We start from the raw sequence: 17,120 nt of genomic DNA, 5'->3' as shown, positions 1-17,120 counted from the left end.
CCTCCAGCACCCACAGGGTGCCCATGGCCCCCCCCAGCCCCCAAGGGACCCCCCCAGACCCCTTAAATCCCCCCAGAACCCATGGGACCCCCCCCAGCACCCACGGGACCCCCCCCAGCACCCCTGGGACCCCCCCAGACCCCTGAACCCCCCCCCAGCACCCATAGCCCCCCCCCAGCACTCATGTGACCCCCCAGCACCCACGGGACCCCCCCAGACCCCTGAACCCCCCCCCAGCACCCACAGGGTGCCCATGGCCCCCCCCCAGCACCCATGGGACCCCCCCCAGACCCCTGAACCCCCCCCCAGCACTCATGTGACCCCCCCAGCACCCATGGCCCCCCCCAGACCCCTGAACCCCCCCCCCATCCCCCACGTGACCCCCCCCGGGGTCCCCGTTACCGTGGGGGGGGTGTCCGGGAGCGGGGGGGGGGTCCCCGGCAGGGTGGGGGGGTCCCATGGGTGGGGGGGTCTCCCCGGGGGGGCCGCAGCGCCCGGTACGCCGCGGCCAGCCGCAGGAACCGCCGGTGGCGGGAGGGGTCCGCGGGGTCCCCGTCCGGGTGCACCTGGGGGGGCCCCAAACACGGCCCAGTGCTCCCAGTGCTCCCAGTGTGACCCCCAGTGCTCCCAGTGTGACCCTCCCAGTGTGCTCCCAGTGTGCCCTCCCAGTGCTCCCAGTGCTCCAGTGTGACCCCCCAGTGCTCCCAGTGCTCCCAGTGTGCTCCCAGTGCTCCCAGTGTGCCCTCCCAGTGCTCCCAGTGCTCCCAGTGTGCTCCCAGTGCTCCCAGTGTGCCCTCCCAGTGCTCCCAGTGCTCCCAGTGCTCCCCCAGTGCTCCCAGTGTGCTCCCAGTGTGACCCCCCAGTGCCTCCCAGTGCTCCCAGTGTGACCCCCAGTGCTCCCAGTGCTCCCAGTACCCCCCCAGTGCTCCCCAGTGTGCCCCCCCAGTGCTCCCAGTGTGACCCCCCCAGTGCTCTCCCAGTGCTCCCAGTGTGACCTCCCAGTGCTCCCAGTGCTCCCAGTGCCTCCCAGTGCCTCCCAGTGTGACCTCCCAGTGCTCCCAGTGCCTCCCAGTGCCTCCCAGTGCTCCCAGTGTGACCCCCCAGTGCTCTCCCAGTGCTCCCAGTGTGACCTCCCCAGTGCTCCCAGTGCCCCCCCAGTGCTCCCAGTGTGACCCCCCAGTGCTCCCAGTGTGCTCCCAGTGTGACCCCCCAGTGCCTCCCAGTGCCTCCCAGTGCTCCCAGTGTGCTCCCAGTGTGACCTCCCAGTGCTCCCAGTGTGACCCCCCAGTGCTCCCAGTGTGCTCCCAGTGTGACCCCCCAGTGCCTCCCAGTGCCTCCCAGTGCTCCCAGTGTGCTCCCAGTGTGACCTCCCAGTGCTCCCAGTGTGCTCCCAGTGCTCCCAGTGTGACCCCCCAGTGCTCCCAGTGCTCCCAGTGTGCTCCCAGTGTGACCTCCCAGTGCTCCCAGTGTGCTCCCCCAGTGCCTCCCAGTGCTCCCAGTGTGCTCCCAGTGCTCCCAGTGTGACCCCCAGTGCTCCCAGTGCTCCCAGTGTGCTCCCAGTGCTCCCAGTGTGACCCCCAGTGCTCCCAGTGCCTCCCAGTGCTCCCAGTGTGCTCCCAGTGTGACCCTCCAAGTGCTCCCAGTGTGCTCCCAGTGTGACCCCCAGTGCTCCCAGTGTGCTCCCAGTGTGACCCCCAGTGCTCTCCCAGTGCTCCCAGTGTGACCTCCCAGTGCCTCCCAGTGCTCCCAGTGTGACCCTCCCAGTGCTCCCAGTGTGCTCCCAGTGTGACCTCCCAGTGCTCCCAGTGTGCTCTCCCAGTGTGACCCCCAGTGCTCTCCCAGTGCTCCCAGTGCGCTCCCAGTGTGACCCCCCAGTGCTCCCAGTGCTCCCAGTGCTCCCAGTGCCCCCCCAGTGCTCCCAGTGTGACCCCCAGTGCTCCCAGTGTGACCCTCCCAGTGTGCTCCCAGTGTGACCTCCCAGTGCTCTCCCAGTGCTCCCAGTGTGACCCCCAGTGCCTCCCAGTGCTCCCAGTGTGACCCCCCAGTGCTCCCAGTGCTCCCAGTGCTTCCCAGTGCTCCCAGTGTGCTCCCAGTGTGCCCTCCCAGTGCTCCCAGTGTGCCCTCCCAGTGCTCCCAGTGTGCTCCCAGTGTGACCCCCAGTGCTCCCCAGTGTGACCCTCCCAGTGCTCCCCAGTGTGCTCCCAGTGCTCCCAGTGTGCTCCCAGTGCTCCCAGTGTGACCTCCCAGTGCTCCCAGTGTGCTCCCAGTGTGCTCCCAGTGCTCCCAGTGTGCTCCCAGTGTGACCTCCCAGTGCTCCCAGTGCTCCCAGTGTGCTCCCAGTGTGACCTCCCAGTGTGACCTCCCAGTGTGACCTCCCAGTGCTTCCCAGTGTGCTCCCAGTGCTCCCAGTGTGACCCTCCCAGTGCTCCCAGTGCTCCCAGTGTGACTTCCCAGTGCTCCCAATGCCTCCCAGTGCTCCCAGTGTGACCCTCCCAGTGCTCCCAGTGCTCCCCCCAGTGCCTCCCAGTGCTCCCAGTGTGCTCCCAGTGTGACCCCCCCAGTGCTCCCAGTGCTCTCAGTGTAACCCTCCCAGTGCTCCCAGTGCTCCCCCAGTGCTCCCCCAGTGTGACCCCCCAGTGCCTCCCACTGCTCCCAGTGCTTCCCAGTGCCTCCCAGTGTGACCCCCAGTGCTCCCAGTGCCCCCCCAGTGCTTCCCAGTGCCTCCCAGTGCTTCCCAGTGCCTCCCTGTGCTCCCAGTGTGACCCCCCAGTACTCCCAGTGCCCCCCCAGTGCCCTCTCAGCGCTCCCAGTGCCCTCCCAGTTCCCCCCCATTGCCCTCTCAGCGCTCCCAGTGCCCTCCCAGTGCTCCCAGTGCTCCCAGTACCTCCTTGCAGCGGGCCAGGAACGCGGCCCGGATCTCGGCGGGGGAGGCGTCCGGCCGCACCCCCAGAACCTCGTAGGGGTCCCGCGGCCCCGCCCTGGGGGGGCACCCAGAAATTTGGGGGGATCCCAGAGTTTTGGGGGGGGGCACCCAAGGGTTTTGGGGGGGTCTCTGGATTTTGGGGGGGCACCCAGGGGTTTGGGGGGGGGGGGGCACCCAAGAATTTTGGGGGATGCCGGGGTTTTGGCGGGCACCCAGAAATTTTGGGGGGTCTTGGGGGGGCACCCAGGAATTTTGGGGGGATCCTGGTGTTTTGGGGGGTCTCCGGATTTTGGGGGGGGCCACCCAAGGGTTTGGGGGGGGACACCCAGAGTTTTGGGGGGTCTTGGAGTCTTGGGGGGCACCTAGGGGTTTGGGGGGGACACCCAGGGGTTTTGGGGGATCCCGGGGTTTTGGGGGGGGTCTCTGAATTTTGGGGGGGCACCCAGGGGTTTGGGGGGGGGGCACCCAAGAATTTTGGGGGATCCCCGGGTTTTGGCCGGCACCCAGAAATTTTGGGGGGTCTTGGGGGGGCACCCAGGAGTTTTGGGGGGGGGGACACCCAGGAATTTGGGGGGATCCTGGTGTTTTGGGGGGTCTCTGGATTTTGGGGGGCCACCCAGGGGTTTGGGGGGGGACACCCAGGGGTTTGGGGGGGGGACACCCAGGAATTTTGGGGGGTCTCTGGATCTTGGGGGGGCACCCAGAGTTTGGGGGGGGACACCTGGGAGTTTTGGGGGGTCTTGGAATTTTGGGGGGGCACCCAGGAGTTTTGGGGGGTCTTGGGGGGGCACCCAGGAGTTTTGGGGGGGCCACCCAGGAATTTCGGGGGATCCCAGGGATTTGGGGGGGGGTCTCTGGATTTTGGGGGGGCACCCAGGGGTTTGGGGGGATCCCAGGGATTTGGGGGGGGCACCCGGGGGGGGGGGGGGCACCCCGAGTTAGGGGGGTGGGGGGGGCACCCAGGGGTTTTGGGGGGATCCCAGGGATTTGGGGGGGGTCTCTGGATTTTGGGGGGGGCACCCAGGGGTGGGGGGGGCACCCCGAGTTAGGGGGGGGGGGCACCCAGGGGTTTGGGGGTGTCCCGGGGGGGTTCGGGGCTCTCACCGCGTGCAGAGCCCGGGGTGGGTGCGGGGCAGCAGCGGGGGGGCGGCGGCCCAAGGCCCCTGCGGGACCCCAATTAGCGCCTCATTAGCGCCGCGCGCTTAATTAACGCCTAATTAACCCGCCATCGGTCGTTAATTAACCTTTAATTAACCACTTAAACGCCGCGCTCGTCGCGCTTAGACCTGTAACGGCTGAAACCGAGCGGCCGCTCTTAACCACTACTAATTAATCAATTAATTAAACCATTCATTAACCTCTGAATTAACGCTGATTAATTACTAACGAGCCGCACAACCCGCGGAATTAATTAACCAGCGGTGGGTGTTACCCGAGTCCTTATCGCCTGTTAATGAGCGCAACGATAACGGCGGCCCCGCCCCGCCCTAATTAACACTAATTAACACTAATTAACTCCTCGCTCGCGCTAATGAGCCCCCCCAATTAGCAACAATTCGCCGCTAATTAACCCCTCGCGGCCAAGGCGGGGCCGCTGCGGGCAGCTCCCACGGCTCTTTATGCTAATGAGATTCTAATTAGAGCCAGGCGAGGCGCGGGGGTAATTAGTTAGGGGTAATTAATGGGGGTTAATGATACGCTCCCCCCTCCCCGCTTCGCGCGGCTCGGCCGTTACCATGGGAACCCGGCGCCGCGCCGCCATTCCCCGCCGACTTCCGCTTCCGGTGCGGCCAGGTCACCTGACCGGAAGCGGAGAAAAAAAGAGCGAGATGGTGGCTCCGCCTCTTCCGCCCCGCGGGATCACGTGGCTCCGCGCCTGCGCGCTGCGGCCCGGGCGGAATGGCGGCGGAGGTGAGGGGGGGGGCCCTGGGGGTATCGGGGGGCCCGTGACGTCACGGAGGGGCTTGATGACATCACTGAGGGCCCCGTGACCTCACTAGGGTGCGGGGGGAGGGCCCGTGACGTCACGAGGGTGGGAGTGACGTCATTGAGGCGCCCACGGCCCTCGGGGTGCCCGTGACGTCACGGGGGTGCCCGTGGTCATGGTGGGGGGGGTCAGTGACGTCATGGGGGGGTGGAGACGGTTTGGGGGTGCCCGTGGCCACGGGGGGGGCTGTTGATGACATCACTGGGGCGGCGATGACGTCATCGGGCCGGCGACGCCCATATTGGGTCGGGCGGAGAGCTCGGGGGGGGTCTTGATGACGTCACTGGGGCGCGCCCGTGACCTCACGGGGGGGCGGGGGGGTTGACGCCGCAGGGGGAGGGGCCCGCGGCCATGTTGGGCTGGCGATGACGTCATCGGGCGCTCGACGACGTCATTGGGCGGTCGACAACCTCGTGTGGGTCATCGATGACGTGGTTGGGGTCTTGATGACGTCACTGGGGTGCCCGTGACCTCATGGGAGGGGCGGCCCGTGGCCTTATTGGCCGGTCGATGACATCACTGCCCCATTGATGACGTCATCGGCCCGTCGATGACGTCACTGCCCCCTCGATGACACGTCATTGGCCCACTGGTGACGTTATAGAAGCCATCGATGACGTCATCGGCCAGCTGATGACGTCAGTGGCCCGCCCGTGACCTCACGGGGGTGGGTGGTCACGGCCATATTGGCCCATCGGCCTATCGATGACGTCACCGCGCCCCCCCGATGACGTCACCGCCCCCTCGATGCCGTCATTGAAGCCGTCGATGACATCACTGACCAGCTGATGACATCACTGGGGTGCCCATGACCTCGGGGGGGGGGAGTATGTGGGTGGCCGTGGCCCTATTGGCCCACCGATGACGTCACCGATGACGTCATCACCCCGCCGCCGCCCTCCCCGTGATGACGTCATCGAGGCGCCGACGGCCCCATTGCCTTCTTGAGCCCCAACGTCGGCGCCTCGATGACCTCACAGGGGGGGGTGGGAGGGACAAGGCGGCGCCCCCCCTCTGGCCCCGCCCCTTCCGCCATGACACCCCGGGGGCGGGCTGACGGGTGCCCCGCCCACCCCCGCAGCTCTGGGGGTGGGTGCTGGCGCTGGCGCTGGCGCTGGCGGCCGAGCCGGGGCGCAAGGTGCAGATCGGGGTGCGGCGGCGGCCGGAGGCCTGCGGGGTGCGCTCCCGCCGCGGGGACCTGCTCCACATGCACTACACGGTACTGGTTTGGACTGGTTTGGACTGGGAGGCGCTGGGAGGGCCCAGGGGAGGGGCTGGGGGGGTGTGTGTATGTCTAGAGGGGGACTGGTTTGGACTGGGAGGCGCTGGGAGGGAGTGGGAGAGGGTGGGGGGGGTCGTGGGTGTGCACAGGAGGGGTTGGGGGTTACTGGTTTGGACTGGTTTGGACTGGGAGGCGCTGGGAGGGCCCAGGGGAGGGGCTGGGGGCGTGTGTGTATGTCTAGAGGGGGACTGGTTTGGACTGGGAGGCGCTGGGAGGGATTGGGAGAGGGTTGGGGGGGGTCGTGGGTGTGCACAGGAGGGGTTGGGGGTTACTGGTTTGGACTGGGAGGGCACAGGGGAGGGGCTGGGGGTGGGTATGAGGGTTTAGGGGGGGACTGGTTTGAACTGGGAGGCACTGGGTGTTACTGGTTCAGACTGGGAAGCATCCCTTGCCCACATTGCAGGGTACAGGCTATACTGGTTTGTACTGGGAGCGGGATTAGGGGTTAGCTGGTTGTGCATACGAAGCTTTGGCGCTGACTGGTTTATACTGGGAACACTGGTTTCATGGCTGATCCTAGTAAAGTCTGTACTGGGAGCACTGGTTTATACTGGTTTCAGGAAACAGCAGCTCTCTGGTGAATGGGGGTTTTATACTGGTTTAGCTGAGTTTTTCCAGTTTGTTACTGGTTTGTGGTGGGATGTGGTGGTGCGGAGGGGCGTGTAGGGGTCCCTACTGGTTCCTACTGGTACATACTGGTTTATACTGGTTTCAAGCAACAGCAGCTGTTTGGAGAGCGAGTGTTTATACTGGTTTAGCTGGGCTTTTCCAGTTTGTTACTGGTTTGTGGTGGGGTGTGGTGGTGCGGAAGGGCGTGTAGCGGTCTTTAATGGTCTGTACTGGTTTATACTGGTCCATACTGGTTTCAAGGAGGAGCAGCTCTTTGAGAAATGGGAGTTCAGACTGGTTTAGCTGGGCTTTTCCAGTTTGTTACTGGTTTGTGGTGGGTTGTGGTGGTGCGGAGGAGTGTGTAGCGGTCCCTAGTGGTCCCTACTGGTTTATACTGGTCTATACTGGTTTATATTGGTTTCAAGAAGGAGCAGTTCTTTGGGTGACAAGGGTTTATACTGGTTTAGCTGGGCTTTTCCAGTTTGTTACTGGTTTGTGGTGGGTTGTGGTGGTGTGTAGGGGTCCCTAGTGGTCCTTACTGGTTTATACTGGTTTATACTGGTTACAAGAAGGAGCAGTTTTTTGGGAGACAAGAGTTTATACTGGTTTAGCTGGGTTGTTCCAGTTTGTTACTGGTTTGTGGTGGGTTGTGGTGGTGTGGAGGAGTGTGTAGCGGTCCCTAGTGGTCCCTACTGGTTTATACTGGTCTATACTGGTTTATACTGGTTTCAAGAAGGAGCAGCTGTTTGAGGAATGGGAGTTTAGACTGGTTTAGCTGGGTTGTTCCAGTTTGTTACTGGTTTGTGGTGGGTTGTGGTGGTGTGTAGGAGTCCCTAGTGGTCCTTACTGGTTTATACTGGTTTATATTGGTTTCAAGAAGGAGCAGTTCTTTGGGTAACAAGGGTTTATACTGGTTTAGCTGGGCTTTTCCAGTTTGTTACGGGTTTGTGGTGGTGCAGAGGGGTGTGTAGGGATCCCTAGTGGTCCTTACTGGTTTATACTGGTTTCGAGGAGGAGCAGCTCTTTGAGAAATGGGAGTTTAAACTGGTTTAGCTGGGTTGTTCCATTTTGTTACTGGTTTGTGGTGGGTTGTGGTGGTGTGTAGGAGTCCCTAGTGGTCCTTACTGGTTTATACTGGTTTATACTGGTTTCAAGAAGGAGCAGTTCTTTGGGTAACAAGGGTTTATACTGGTTTAGCTGGGTTGTTCCAGTTTGTTACTGGTTTGTGGTGGTGCAGAGGGGTGTGTAGGGATCCCTAGTGGTCCTTACTGGTTTATACTGGTTTCGAGGAGGAGCAGCTCTTTGAGAAATGGGAGTTTAAACTGGTTTAGCTGGGTTTTTCCAGTTTGTTACTGGTTTGTGGTGGGTTGTGGTGGTGCGGAGGGGTGTGTAGGGGTCCCTACTAGTCCCTACTGGTTTATACTGGTTTATACTGGTTTCAAGAAGGAGCAGCTGTTTGAGGAATGGGAGTTTAGACTGGTTTAGCTGGGTTGTTCCAGTTTGTTACTGGTTTGTGGTGGGTTGTGGTGGTGTGTAGGAGTCCCTAGTGGTCCTTACTGGTTTATACTGGTTTATACTGGTTTCAAGAAGGAGCAGTTCTTTGGGTAACAAGGGTTTATACTGGTTTAGCTGGGCTTTTCCAGTTTGTTACTGGTTTGTGGTGGTGCAGAGGGGTGTGTAGGGATCCCTAGTGGTCCTTACTGGTTTATACTGGTTTCGAGGAGGAGCAGCTCTTTGAGAAATGGGAGTTTAAACTGGTTTAGCTGGGTTGTTCCAGTTTGTTACTGGTTTGTGGTGGGTTGTGGTGGTGCAGAGGGGTGTGTAGGGGTCCCTACTGGTCCCTACTGGTTTGTACTGGTTTATACTGGTTTCAAGAAGGAGCAGCTGTTTGAGGAATGGGAGTTTAGACTGGTTTAGCTGGGTTGTTCCAGTTTGTTACTGGTTTGTGGTGGGTTGTGGTGGTGTGTAGGAGTCCCTAGTGGTCCTTACTGGTTTATACTGGTTTATACTGGTTTCAAGAAGGAGCAGTTCTTTGGGTAACAAGGGTTTATACTGGTTTAGCTGGGTTGTTCCAGTTTGTTACTGGTTTGTGGTGGTGCAGAGGGGTGTGTAGGGATCCCTAGTGGTCCTTACTGGTTTATACTGGTTTCGAGGAGGAGCAGCTCTTTGAGAAATGGGAGTTTAAACTGGTTTAGCTGGGTTGTTCCAGTTTGTTACTGGTTTGTGGTGGGTTGTGGTGGTGCAGAGGGGTGTGTAGGGGTCCCTACTGGTCCCTACTGGTTTGTACTGGTTTATACTGGTTTCAAGAAGGAGCAGCTGTTTGAGGAATGGGAGTTTAGACTGGTTTAGCTGGGTTGTTCCAGTTTGTTACTGGTTTGTGGTGGGTTGTGGTGGTGTGTAGGAGTCCCTAGTGGTCCTTACTGGTTTATACTGGTTTATACTGGTTTCAAGAAGGAGCAGTTCTTTGGGTAACAAGGGTTTATACTGGTTTAGCTGGGTTGTTCCAGTTTGTTACTGGTTTGTGGTGGTGCAGAGGGGTGTGTAGGGATCCCTAGTGGTCCTTACTGGTTTATACTGGTTTCGAGGAGGAGCAGCTCTTTGAGAAATGGGAGTTTAAACTGGTTTAGCTGGGTTGTTCCAGTTTGTTACTGGTTTGTGGTGGGTTGTGGTGGTGCAGAGGGGTGTGTAGGGGTCCCTACTGGTCCCTACTGGTTTGTACTGGTTTATACTGGTTTCAAGAAGGAGCAGCTGTTTGAGGAATGGGAGTTTAGACTGGTTTAGCTGGGTTGTTCCAGTTTGTTACTGGTTTGTGGTGGGTTGTGGTGGTGTGTAGGAGTCCCTAGTGGTCCTTACTGGTTTATACTGGTTTATACTGGTTTCAAGAAGGAGCAGTTCTTTGGGTAACAAGGGTTTATACTGGTTTAGCTGGGCTTTTCCAGTTTGTTACTGGTTTGTGGTGGTGCAGAGGGGTGTGTAGGGATCCCTAGTGGTCCTTACTGGTTTATACTGGTTTCGAGGAGGAGCAGCTCTTTGAGAAATGGGAGTTCAGACTGGTTTAGCTGGGTTGTTCCAGTTTGTTACTGGTTTGTGCTGGGTTGTGGTGGTGCGGAGGGGTGTGTAGGGGTCCCTACTAGTCCCTACTGGTTTATACTGGTTTATACTGGTTTCAAGAAGGAGCAGCTGTTTGAGGAATGGGAGTTTAGACTGGTTTAGCTGGGTTGTTCCAGTTTGTTACTGGTTTGTGGTGGGTTGTGGTGGTGTGTAGGAGTCCCTAGTGGTCCTTACTGTTTATACTGGTTTATACTGGTTTCAAGAAGGAGCAGTTCTTTGGGTAACAAGGGTTTATACTGGTTTAGCTGGGCTTTTCCAGTTTGTTACTGGTTTGTGGTGGGTTGTGGTGGTGCGGAGGGGTGTGTAGGGGTCCCTACTGGTTTATACTGGTCCATACTGGGAGCAGGGGCAGCTGGAGGACGGTTCCCAGTTCGACAGCAGCCGCAGCCGGGACCAGCCCTTCGTCTTCTCGCTGGGCACTGGGCAGGTCATCAAGGGCTGGGACCAGGGACTGCTGGGGTACGCGGGGGGGCGGGATTTTGGGGGGGCCACGGGGGTTTGGGGGGACCCTGGGGGGGCCAACGGGCATTTTGGGGGGCCACGGGGGGGGTTTGGGGGGGGCCACGGGGGGTTTGGGGGGGGACACAGAGGGTTTGGGGGGGCCCTGGGGGGGCCAACGGGCGTTTTGGGGGCCCTGGGGCGTTTGGCGGGGACACGGGGGGTTGGGGGGGGGCACAGAGGGTTTGGGGGGGACATGGGGGGGTTTTGGGGGACATGGGGGGGTTTGGGGGGGCCACGGGGGGGTTTGGGGGGGACACACAGAGGGTTTGGGGGGGCCCTGGGGGGGGCCAACGGGCATTTGGGGGGGACATGGGGGTTTGGGGGGGCCACGGGGGGGTTTGGGGGGGACATGGGGGGGTTTGGGGGGGGCCTGGGGGTTTGGGGGGCCACGGGGGGGTTTGGGGGACATGGGGGGGTTTGGGGGGGCCACGGGGGGTTTGGGGGGGCCCTGGGGAGGCCATCGGGCTTTTTGGGGACCCCTGTGGGGCTTGGGGGGACACGGAGGGTTTGGGGGGACACGGGGGGGCTTGGGGGGCCCACGGGGGGGTTTGGGGGGCCACGGGGGGGTTTGGGGGCGCCCTGGGGAGGCCAACGGGCCTTTTTGGGGACCCCTGTGGGGTTTGGGGGGGCCACGGGGGGACCACGAGGCATTTTGGGGGACCCCCTGGGGGCTTTGGGGGGGGGCTGAGGGGTTTGGGGGGGCCACGGGAGATACTGGGGGGGTGGTAAATGGGGGTTTTTGGGGACCCCCCGGGGGGTTTGGGGGGGCCCTGGGGCCTTTTTGGGGGGGTCCCTGGAATTTGGGGGGACCCTGGTGGGGAACACACGCACCAAGTTGGGGGGGGGGTGTGAGATTTTGGGGGGGCCCCCCAGACATGGGGGGGGGGCTCTTGAGATCGAGTTTTGGGGGGGCACCGCGGTGACTTTTGGGTCACCAGGAGTTTGGGGGAGCCTGAGGGGGGGTGTTTTTTTTTTTGAGGGGGGGACACCCCCAGTTTTTGGGGGGGCCCCAAATTTTTTGGGGGGCCCCCCCCGTGACACCCCCCCCCCCCCCCCCCAGGATGTGTGAGGGGGAGAAGCGGAAGCTGGTGATTCCTCCAGAGCTGGGTGAGCCCCGAAACCGGGGGGGGGAACCCCAAAACTTGAAGGGGGGGGGAACCCCAAAACCGGGTGGAAATTGGGGACCCCCCAAGGGGGGGGGGAGAACCCCAAAATACAGCGGGGGGGCCCCTAAAAATGAGGGGACCCCCCCAAAAAAAAAGGAGGGGAAGACATGGGGGGGCAACAAAATTTGGGGTCCCCTTTTGGTGGATTTTGGGGGGGGGACACCCCAAATTAATGGGCACCCCCCCCGGGGAGAAATTTGGGGTGAAATCCTGAAATTTTGGGGTTTAGGGAGGACACCCCGATATTGGGGGGGGGGGCAGTGTTGGGGTGCAGCTGCCCCCCCACACTCCATAACACACACACCCCCCCCCCTTTTCACCCCCCCCCCCCCCAGGCTACGGGGACCGCGGGGCCCCCCAAAAATCCCAGGTGAGCCCTGACCCCCCCCCTGAGGTTTTGGGGTGAAAAATGAGGGATTTGGGGTTTGGGGGGGGGCAGGGGGGGGTTTTGGGGTGAAAAAGGGAGATTTAGGGGCTTGGGGGGGGAAAATTAGGGGGTTCTGGGGAATTGGGGGGGCAAGGTGGGGTTTTGGGGTGAAAATGAGGGATTTGGGGGTTCAGGGAAATTTGGGGTTCTCGGGTGGGGTTTTGGGGTGAAAATGATGAATTTGGGGGTGCAGGGAGGGAAATTTGGGGTCAAAAATTGAGATTTTGGGGTTGGGGAAAAATTGGGGGTTCAGGGGGATTTGGAGGGTGCAGGGAGGGATTTTGGGGTGAAAATGAGGACTTTGGGGTTCAGGATAAAATTTTGGGGTTCTCGGGAGGGGCTTTGGGGTGAAAAACCTGAATTTGGGGGGTGCAGGGAGGAAATTTGGGGTCAAAAATGGAGATTTTGGGGTTGGGGAAAAATTGGGGGGTTCAGGGGGATTTGGAGGGTGCAGAGAGGATTTTGGGGTGAAAATGAGCGATTTGGGGGTTCAGGGGAAATTTGGGGGGTGGTCGGGAGGGATTTTGGGGTGAAAATGATGAATTTGGGGGTGCAGGGAGGGAAATTTGGGGTCAAAAATGGAGATTTTGGGGTTGGGGAAAAATTGGGGTTTCAGGAGATTTGGAGGGTGCAGAGAGGGATTTTGGGGTGAAAATGAGGGATTTGGGGGTTCAGGGAAATTTGGGGGTTCTTGGGAGGGATTTTGGGGTGAAAATGAGGGATTTGGGGGTGCAGGGAGGGAAATTTGGGGTCAGAAACGGAGATTTTGGGGTTGGGAAAAATTGGGGGGTTCAGGGGATTTGGAGGGTGCAGGGAGGGATTTTGGGGTGAAAATGAGGGATTTTGGGGTTCAGGGGAAATTTGGGGGTTCTCGGGTGGGGTTTTGGGGTGAAAATGCTGAATTTGGGATTCAGGTGAGAAATGGGGGGGTCTGGGGGGGATTTTGGGGTCCAAAAGCAAAATTTCAAGTTTTAGGGAGGAAATTTGGGGGTCTGGGGAATTGGGGGGGGCAAGGGTGGGGTTTTGGGGTGAAAATGAGGGATTTGGGGGTTCAGGGGAAATTTGGGGGTTCTCGGGTGGGGTTTTGGGGTGAAAATGATGAATTTGGGGGTGCAGGGAGGGAAATTTGGGGTCAAAAATTGAGATTTTGGGGTTGGGGAAAAATTGGGGGGTTTCAGGGGGATTTGGAGGGTGCAGGGAGGGATTTTGGGGTGAAAATGAGGGACTTTGGGGTTCAGGATAAAATTTTGGGGTTCTCGGGAGGGGCTTTGGGGTGGAAAAACCTGAATTTGGGGGTGCAGGGAGGAAATTTGGGGTCAAAAATGGAGATTTTGGGGTTGGGGAAAAATTGGGGGTTCAGGGGGATTTGGAGGGTGCAGAGAGGGATTTTGGGGTGAAAATGAGCGATTTGGGGGTTCAGGGGAAATTTGGGGGTGGTCGGGAGGGATTTTGGGGTGAAAATGATGAATTTGGGGGTGCAGGGAGGGAAATTTGGGGTCAAAAATGGAGATTTTGGGGTTGGGGAAAAATTGGGGTTTCAGGGAGATTGGAGGGTGCAGAGAGGGATTTTGGGGTGAAAATGAGGGATTTGGGGGTTCAGGGGAAATTTGGGGGTTCTTGGGAGGGAATTTTGGGGTGAAAATGAGGGATTTGGGGGTGCAGGGAGGGAAATTTGGGGTCAGAAACGGAGATTTTGGGGTTGGGAAAAATTGGGGGGTTCAGGGGGATTTGGAGGGTGCAGGGAGGGATTTTGGGGTGAAAATGAGGGATTTTGGGGTTCAGGGGAAATTTGGGGGTTCTCGGGTGGGGTTTTGGGGTGAAAATGATGAATTTGGGGATTCAGGTGAGAAATGGGGGGTGTCTGGGGGGGATTTTGGGGTCCAAAAGCAAAATTTCAAGTTTTAGGGAGGAAATTTGGGGGTTCTGGGAATTGGGGGGGCAAGGTGGGGTTTTGGGGTGAAAATGAGGGATTTGGGGGTTCAGGGGGAAATTTGGGGGTTCTCGGGTGGGGTTTTGGGGTGAAAAATGATGAATTTGGGGGTGCAGGGAGGGAAATTTGGGGTCAAAAATTGAGATTTGGGGTTGGGGAAAATTGGGGGGTTCAGGGGGATTTGGAGGGTGCAGGGAGGGATTTTGGGGTGAAAATGAGGGACTTGGGGTTCAGGATAAAATTTTGGGGTTCTCGGGAGGGGCTTTGGGGTGAAAAACCTGAATTTGGGGGTGCAGGGAGGGAAATTTGGGGTCAGAAACGGAGATTTTGGGGTTGGGAAAAATTGGGGGTTCAGGGGGATTTGGAGGGTGCAGAGAGGGATTTTGGGGTGAAAATGAGGGAATTTGGGGGTTCAGGATAAAATTTTGGGGGTTCTCGGGAGGGCTTTGGGGTGAAAAACCTGAATTTGGGGGTGCAGGGAGGGAAATTTGGGGTCAGAAACGGAGATTTTGGGGTGGGGAAAAATTGGGGGGTTCAGGGGGATTTGGAGGGTGCAGAGAGGGATTTGGGGGTGAAAATGAGGGAATTTGGGGGTTCAGGATAAAAATTTGGGGGTTCTCGGGTGGGGTTTTGGGGTGAAAATGCTGAATTTGGGGATTCAGGTGAGAAATGGGGGGGTCTGGGGGGATTTTGGGGTCCAAAAGCGAAATTTCAAGTTTTAGGGAGGAAATTTGGGGGTTCTGGGGAATTGGGGGGGCAAGGTGGGGTTTTGGGGTGAAAATGAGGGATTTTGGGGTTCAGGGGAAATTTGGGGGTTCTCGGGTGGGGTTTTGGGGTGAAAATGATGATTTGGGGGTGCAGAGAGGGAAATTTGGGGTCAAAAATTGAGATTTTGGGGTTGGGGAAAAATTGGGGGGTTCAGGGGGATTTGGAGGGTGCAGGGTGGAATTTTGGGGTGAAAATGAGGGATTTGGGGGTTTCAGGGTAACATTTGGGGGTTCTGGGGTGGGGTTTTGGGGTGAAAAACCTGAATTTGGGGGTGCAGGGAGGGAAATTTGGGGTCAAAAATGGAGATTTTGGGGTTGGGGAAAAATTGGGGTTTCAGGGAGATTTGGAGGGTGCAGAGAGGGATTTTGGGGTGAAAATGAGGGATTTGGGGGTTCAGGGGAAATTTGGGGGTTCTCGGGTGGGGTTTTGGGTGAAAATGCTGAATTTGGGGATTCAGGTGAGAAATGGGGGGGTCTGGGGGGGATTTTGGGGTCCAAAAGCGAAATTTCAAGTTTTAGGGAGGAAATTTGGGGGTTCTGGGGGAATTGGGGGGGGCAAGGTGGGGTTTTGGGGTGAAAATGAGGGATTTGGGGGTTCAGGGGGAAATTTGGGGGTGCTGACCCCCCCCTTCGGGCAGGGGGGGCCGTTCTCATCTTCGAGGTGGAGCTGCTGAAGATCGAGCGGCGGCCGGAGCTTTAGGGGGGGGGGGGGACACCCCAAAATCGAGGGGGGGGGGGGTGTCATCCCCTAAATCACTCTGGGGGGGGTCCCTCTCTCCAGGGGGGTCCCCTAAAATTTTGAGGGGGGGGGCCCTAAGCCCTTGTTGGGTTTGGAGCCCCCCAATTTTTGTGGGGTATTGGGGAGGAGCCGAAGTTTGGGGGGGCCCCCCAATTTTTTTTTTTTTTTGGGGGGGGGGGGAGGTAATAAATGGCTGGATTGGAGCTTCCTGCAGTGGCTGAATTTGAGGGGGGGGGGGAAGTTGGGGTGACCCCGATGTGGGGGTGCCCCTGGATGTTTGTTTTTTTTTGGGGGGGGGGGGGGAGACCAGTGAACCCCAAAATCTCAAAGTTCGGTTTTATTAAATCCATATAAAAACAACCCCAAAAAGTTACCGAAAAATTTAAAAAACCTAAAAAAAACCCCCCCCCACCCCTCCCTGCCCCCCCCCCACAACACATGGGGGACCCCAAAACCCCCTTGGAGCCCCCCCCAAAACCCCAGGGGCCCCCCAAAACCCCCCTGGAGCCTCCCCCAAAACCAGGGGGGGGGATTACTGAGGGGGGGGGGGGGGTGTGATTATCACTGCAGGGAGACCCCAAAATTAGGGGTCACCCCCCCCCTTTTGTAAAAGATGGGGTGGGGGGGGGTGCCTGGAATCAGGGGGGGTCCCCAGAAATTGGGGGGGGGTCCCCCAAAAATCACGGAGGGGGGGAGGTCATTTCTTCTGGGGGGTGTTGAGCTTCTGCATCCCCCGGATCTTCTCCAGCAGGTCACCGACGAATGCCTGGGGAGGGGGGGGGGCGGGGGGGGGGGTCAGGGGCACCCCCAAAATAATGGGGGACCCCCCCAACCCCCCCAAAAATAAGGGACCCGTGTGCCTCCCCCCCCCCCCCCCCCTAAAAAAATGGAGACGCCAAAAATAACAGGACTCAGGTATTTGGGGGGGGGGTGGGGGTGTCCCCCACCCCCAAAAAAAGGACCCAGGGACACCCCCCCAAAAAAATCCCACCCCCACCCCCCCAAAAAGCAGACCCAAGTGTCAGACACCCAAAAAAATGGGGGGGACCCCCCCCAAAAAAAAGGGGACCCCGGCCCCCCCCCCCCCCTCCACTCACCTCTGTGGGTTTGTAACAGTCAACGAGGATCTCCTGGGGGGGGGGAGGAAAAAGGGGGGGTCAGGGGGGGTTTGGGGCCCCCCCAAATGCCAAAGGGGGGACCCCCAAAGTTGGGGGGGGCCCTTAGGCTCTGCCCCCCTTTCCCCGCTCAGGTTTTGGGGTGTCATGTGTCCCACCCCCCCCCCCCCCAATTTTGGGAGAATTTAACCCAATTATCTACTTCACCCCCTGCCCAGATTTTGAGGGGGGGGGGCCCAGATTTTTGGGGACCCCCCCCCCCCGTGGCTTCCAGCCCCTCCCCTCAATTTGAGGACCCCCCCTCTTTGTTCTAAAACGCCCCCCCGAAATTTAGGGGACCCCAAAATTAGCGGGACACCCCCCCCCCCCCCAAATCTTCACCAAAGCGTTAATCCGGCGACAACTTCTCTCTGCTTGGATTCTTGGGGGGGGGGCCCCCGGGATTTTGGGGGGGTCCCAAGGTTTTGGGGACCCCCCCCTCGGATTTTGGGGACCCCCCCCCCTCAGATTTTGGGGGTACCTGGACGCGGGCGCTGCGGGCGCCGTCGCTCTCCATGTCCAGC

At 59.4% G+C, this 17,120-nt stretch overlaps 2 protein-coding genes and 1 long non-coding RNA gene across 4 annotated transcripts; 1 reads left to right on the top strand and 2 right to left on the bottom strand.

Moving 5' to 3' along the window:
• Positions 1–398: 398 nt before the first annotated feature.
• DNAJC4 (DnaJ heat shock protein family (Hsp40) member C4) lies at positions 399–4,718 on the bottom strand. Its single transcript, XM_074930214.1, has 4 exons — positions 4,659–4,718; positions 4,028–4,086; positions 2,885–2,978; positions 399–566 (listed from the first exon to the last, which is right to left on the bottom strand). Exons 1-4 carry the CDS (start codon positions 4,683–4,685, stop codon positions 399–401), a joined length of 348 nt encoding a protein of 115 aa, XP_074786315.1. The 5' UTR covers positions 4,686–4,718.
• A 43-nt stretch (positions 4,719–4,761) lies between these two features.
• FKBP2 (FKBP prolyl isomerase 2) lies at positions 4,762–15,428 on the top strand. Of its 2 annotated transcripts, none has more exons than XM_074930259.1 (6): positions 4,762–4,834; positions 5,992–6,129; positions 10,259–10,371; positions 11,474–11,520; positions 11,915–11,949; positions 15,342–15,428. In XM_074930259.1, the coding sequence occupies exons 1-6, from the start codon at positions 4,823–4,825 to the stop codon at positions 15,375–15,377; spliced, it is 381 nt and encodes a 126-aa protein (XP_074786360.1). In that variant the 5' UTR covers positions 4,762–4,822; the 3' UTR covers positions 15,378–15,428. The 2 variants fall into 2 exon arrangements, with proteins under 2 accessions (XP_074786360.1, XP_074786359.1); XM_074930258.1 differs by having other exon boundaries at positions 11,915–11,947; positions 15,339–15,403.
• Positions 15,429–15,973: 545 nt separating this feature from the next.
• Positions 15,974–17,120, bottom strand: LOC141972399 (uncharacterized). Its single transcript, XR_012635378.1, has 3 exons — positions 17,078–17,120; positions 16,540–16,572; positions 15,974–16,208 (listed from the first exon to the last, which is right to left on the bottom strand). It is a non-coding gene; the product is annotated as an uncharacterized LOC141972399 (long non-coding RNA).

This window comes from Athene noctua, chromosome 32 (genome assembly GCF_965140245.1).
Source record: "Athene noctua chromosome 32, bAthNoc1.hap1.1, whole genome shotgun sequence".
NCBI lineage: Eukaryota > Metazoa > Chordata > Aves > Strigiformes > Strigidae > Athene > Athene noctua.
Note: the sequence above shows the minus strand (reverse complement) of the source record. Positions and strands in the feature narration are given on the sequence as shown.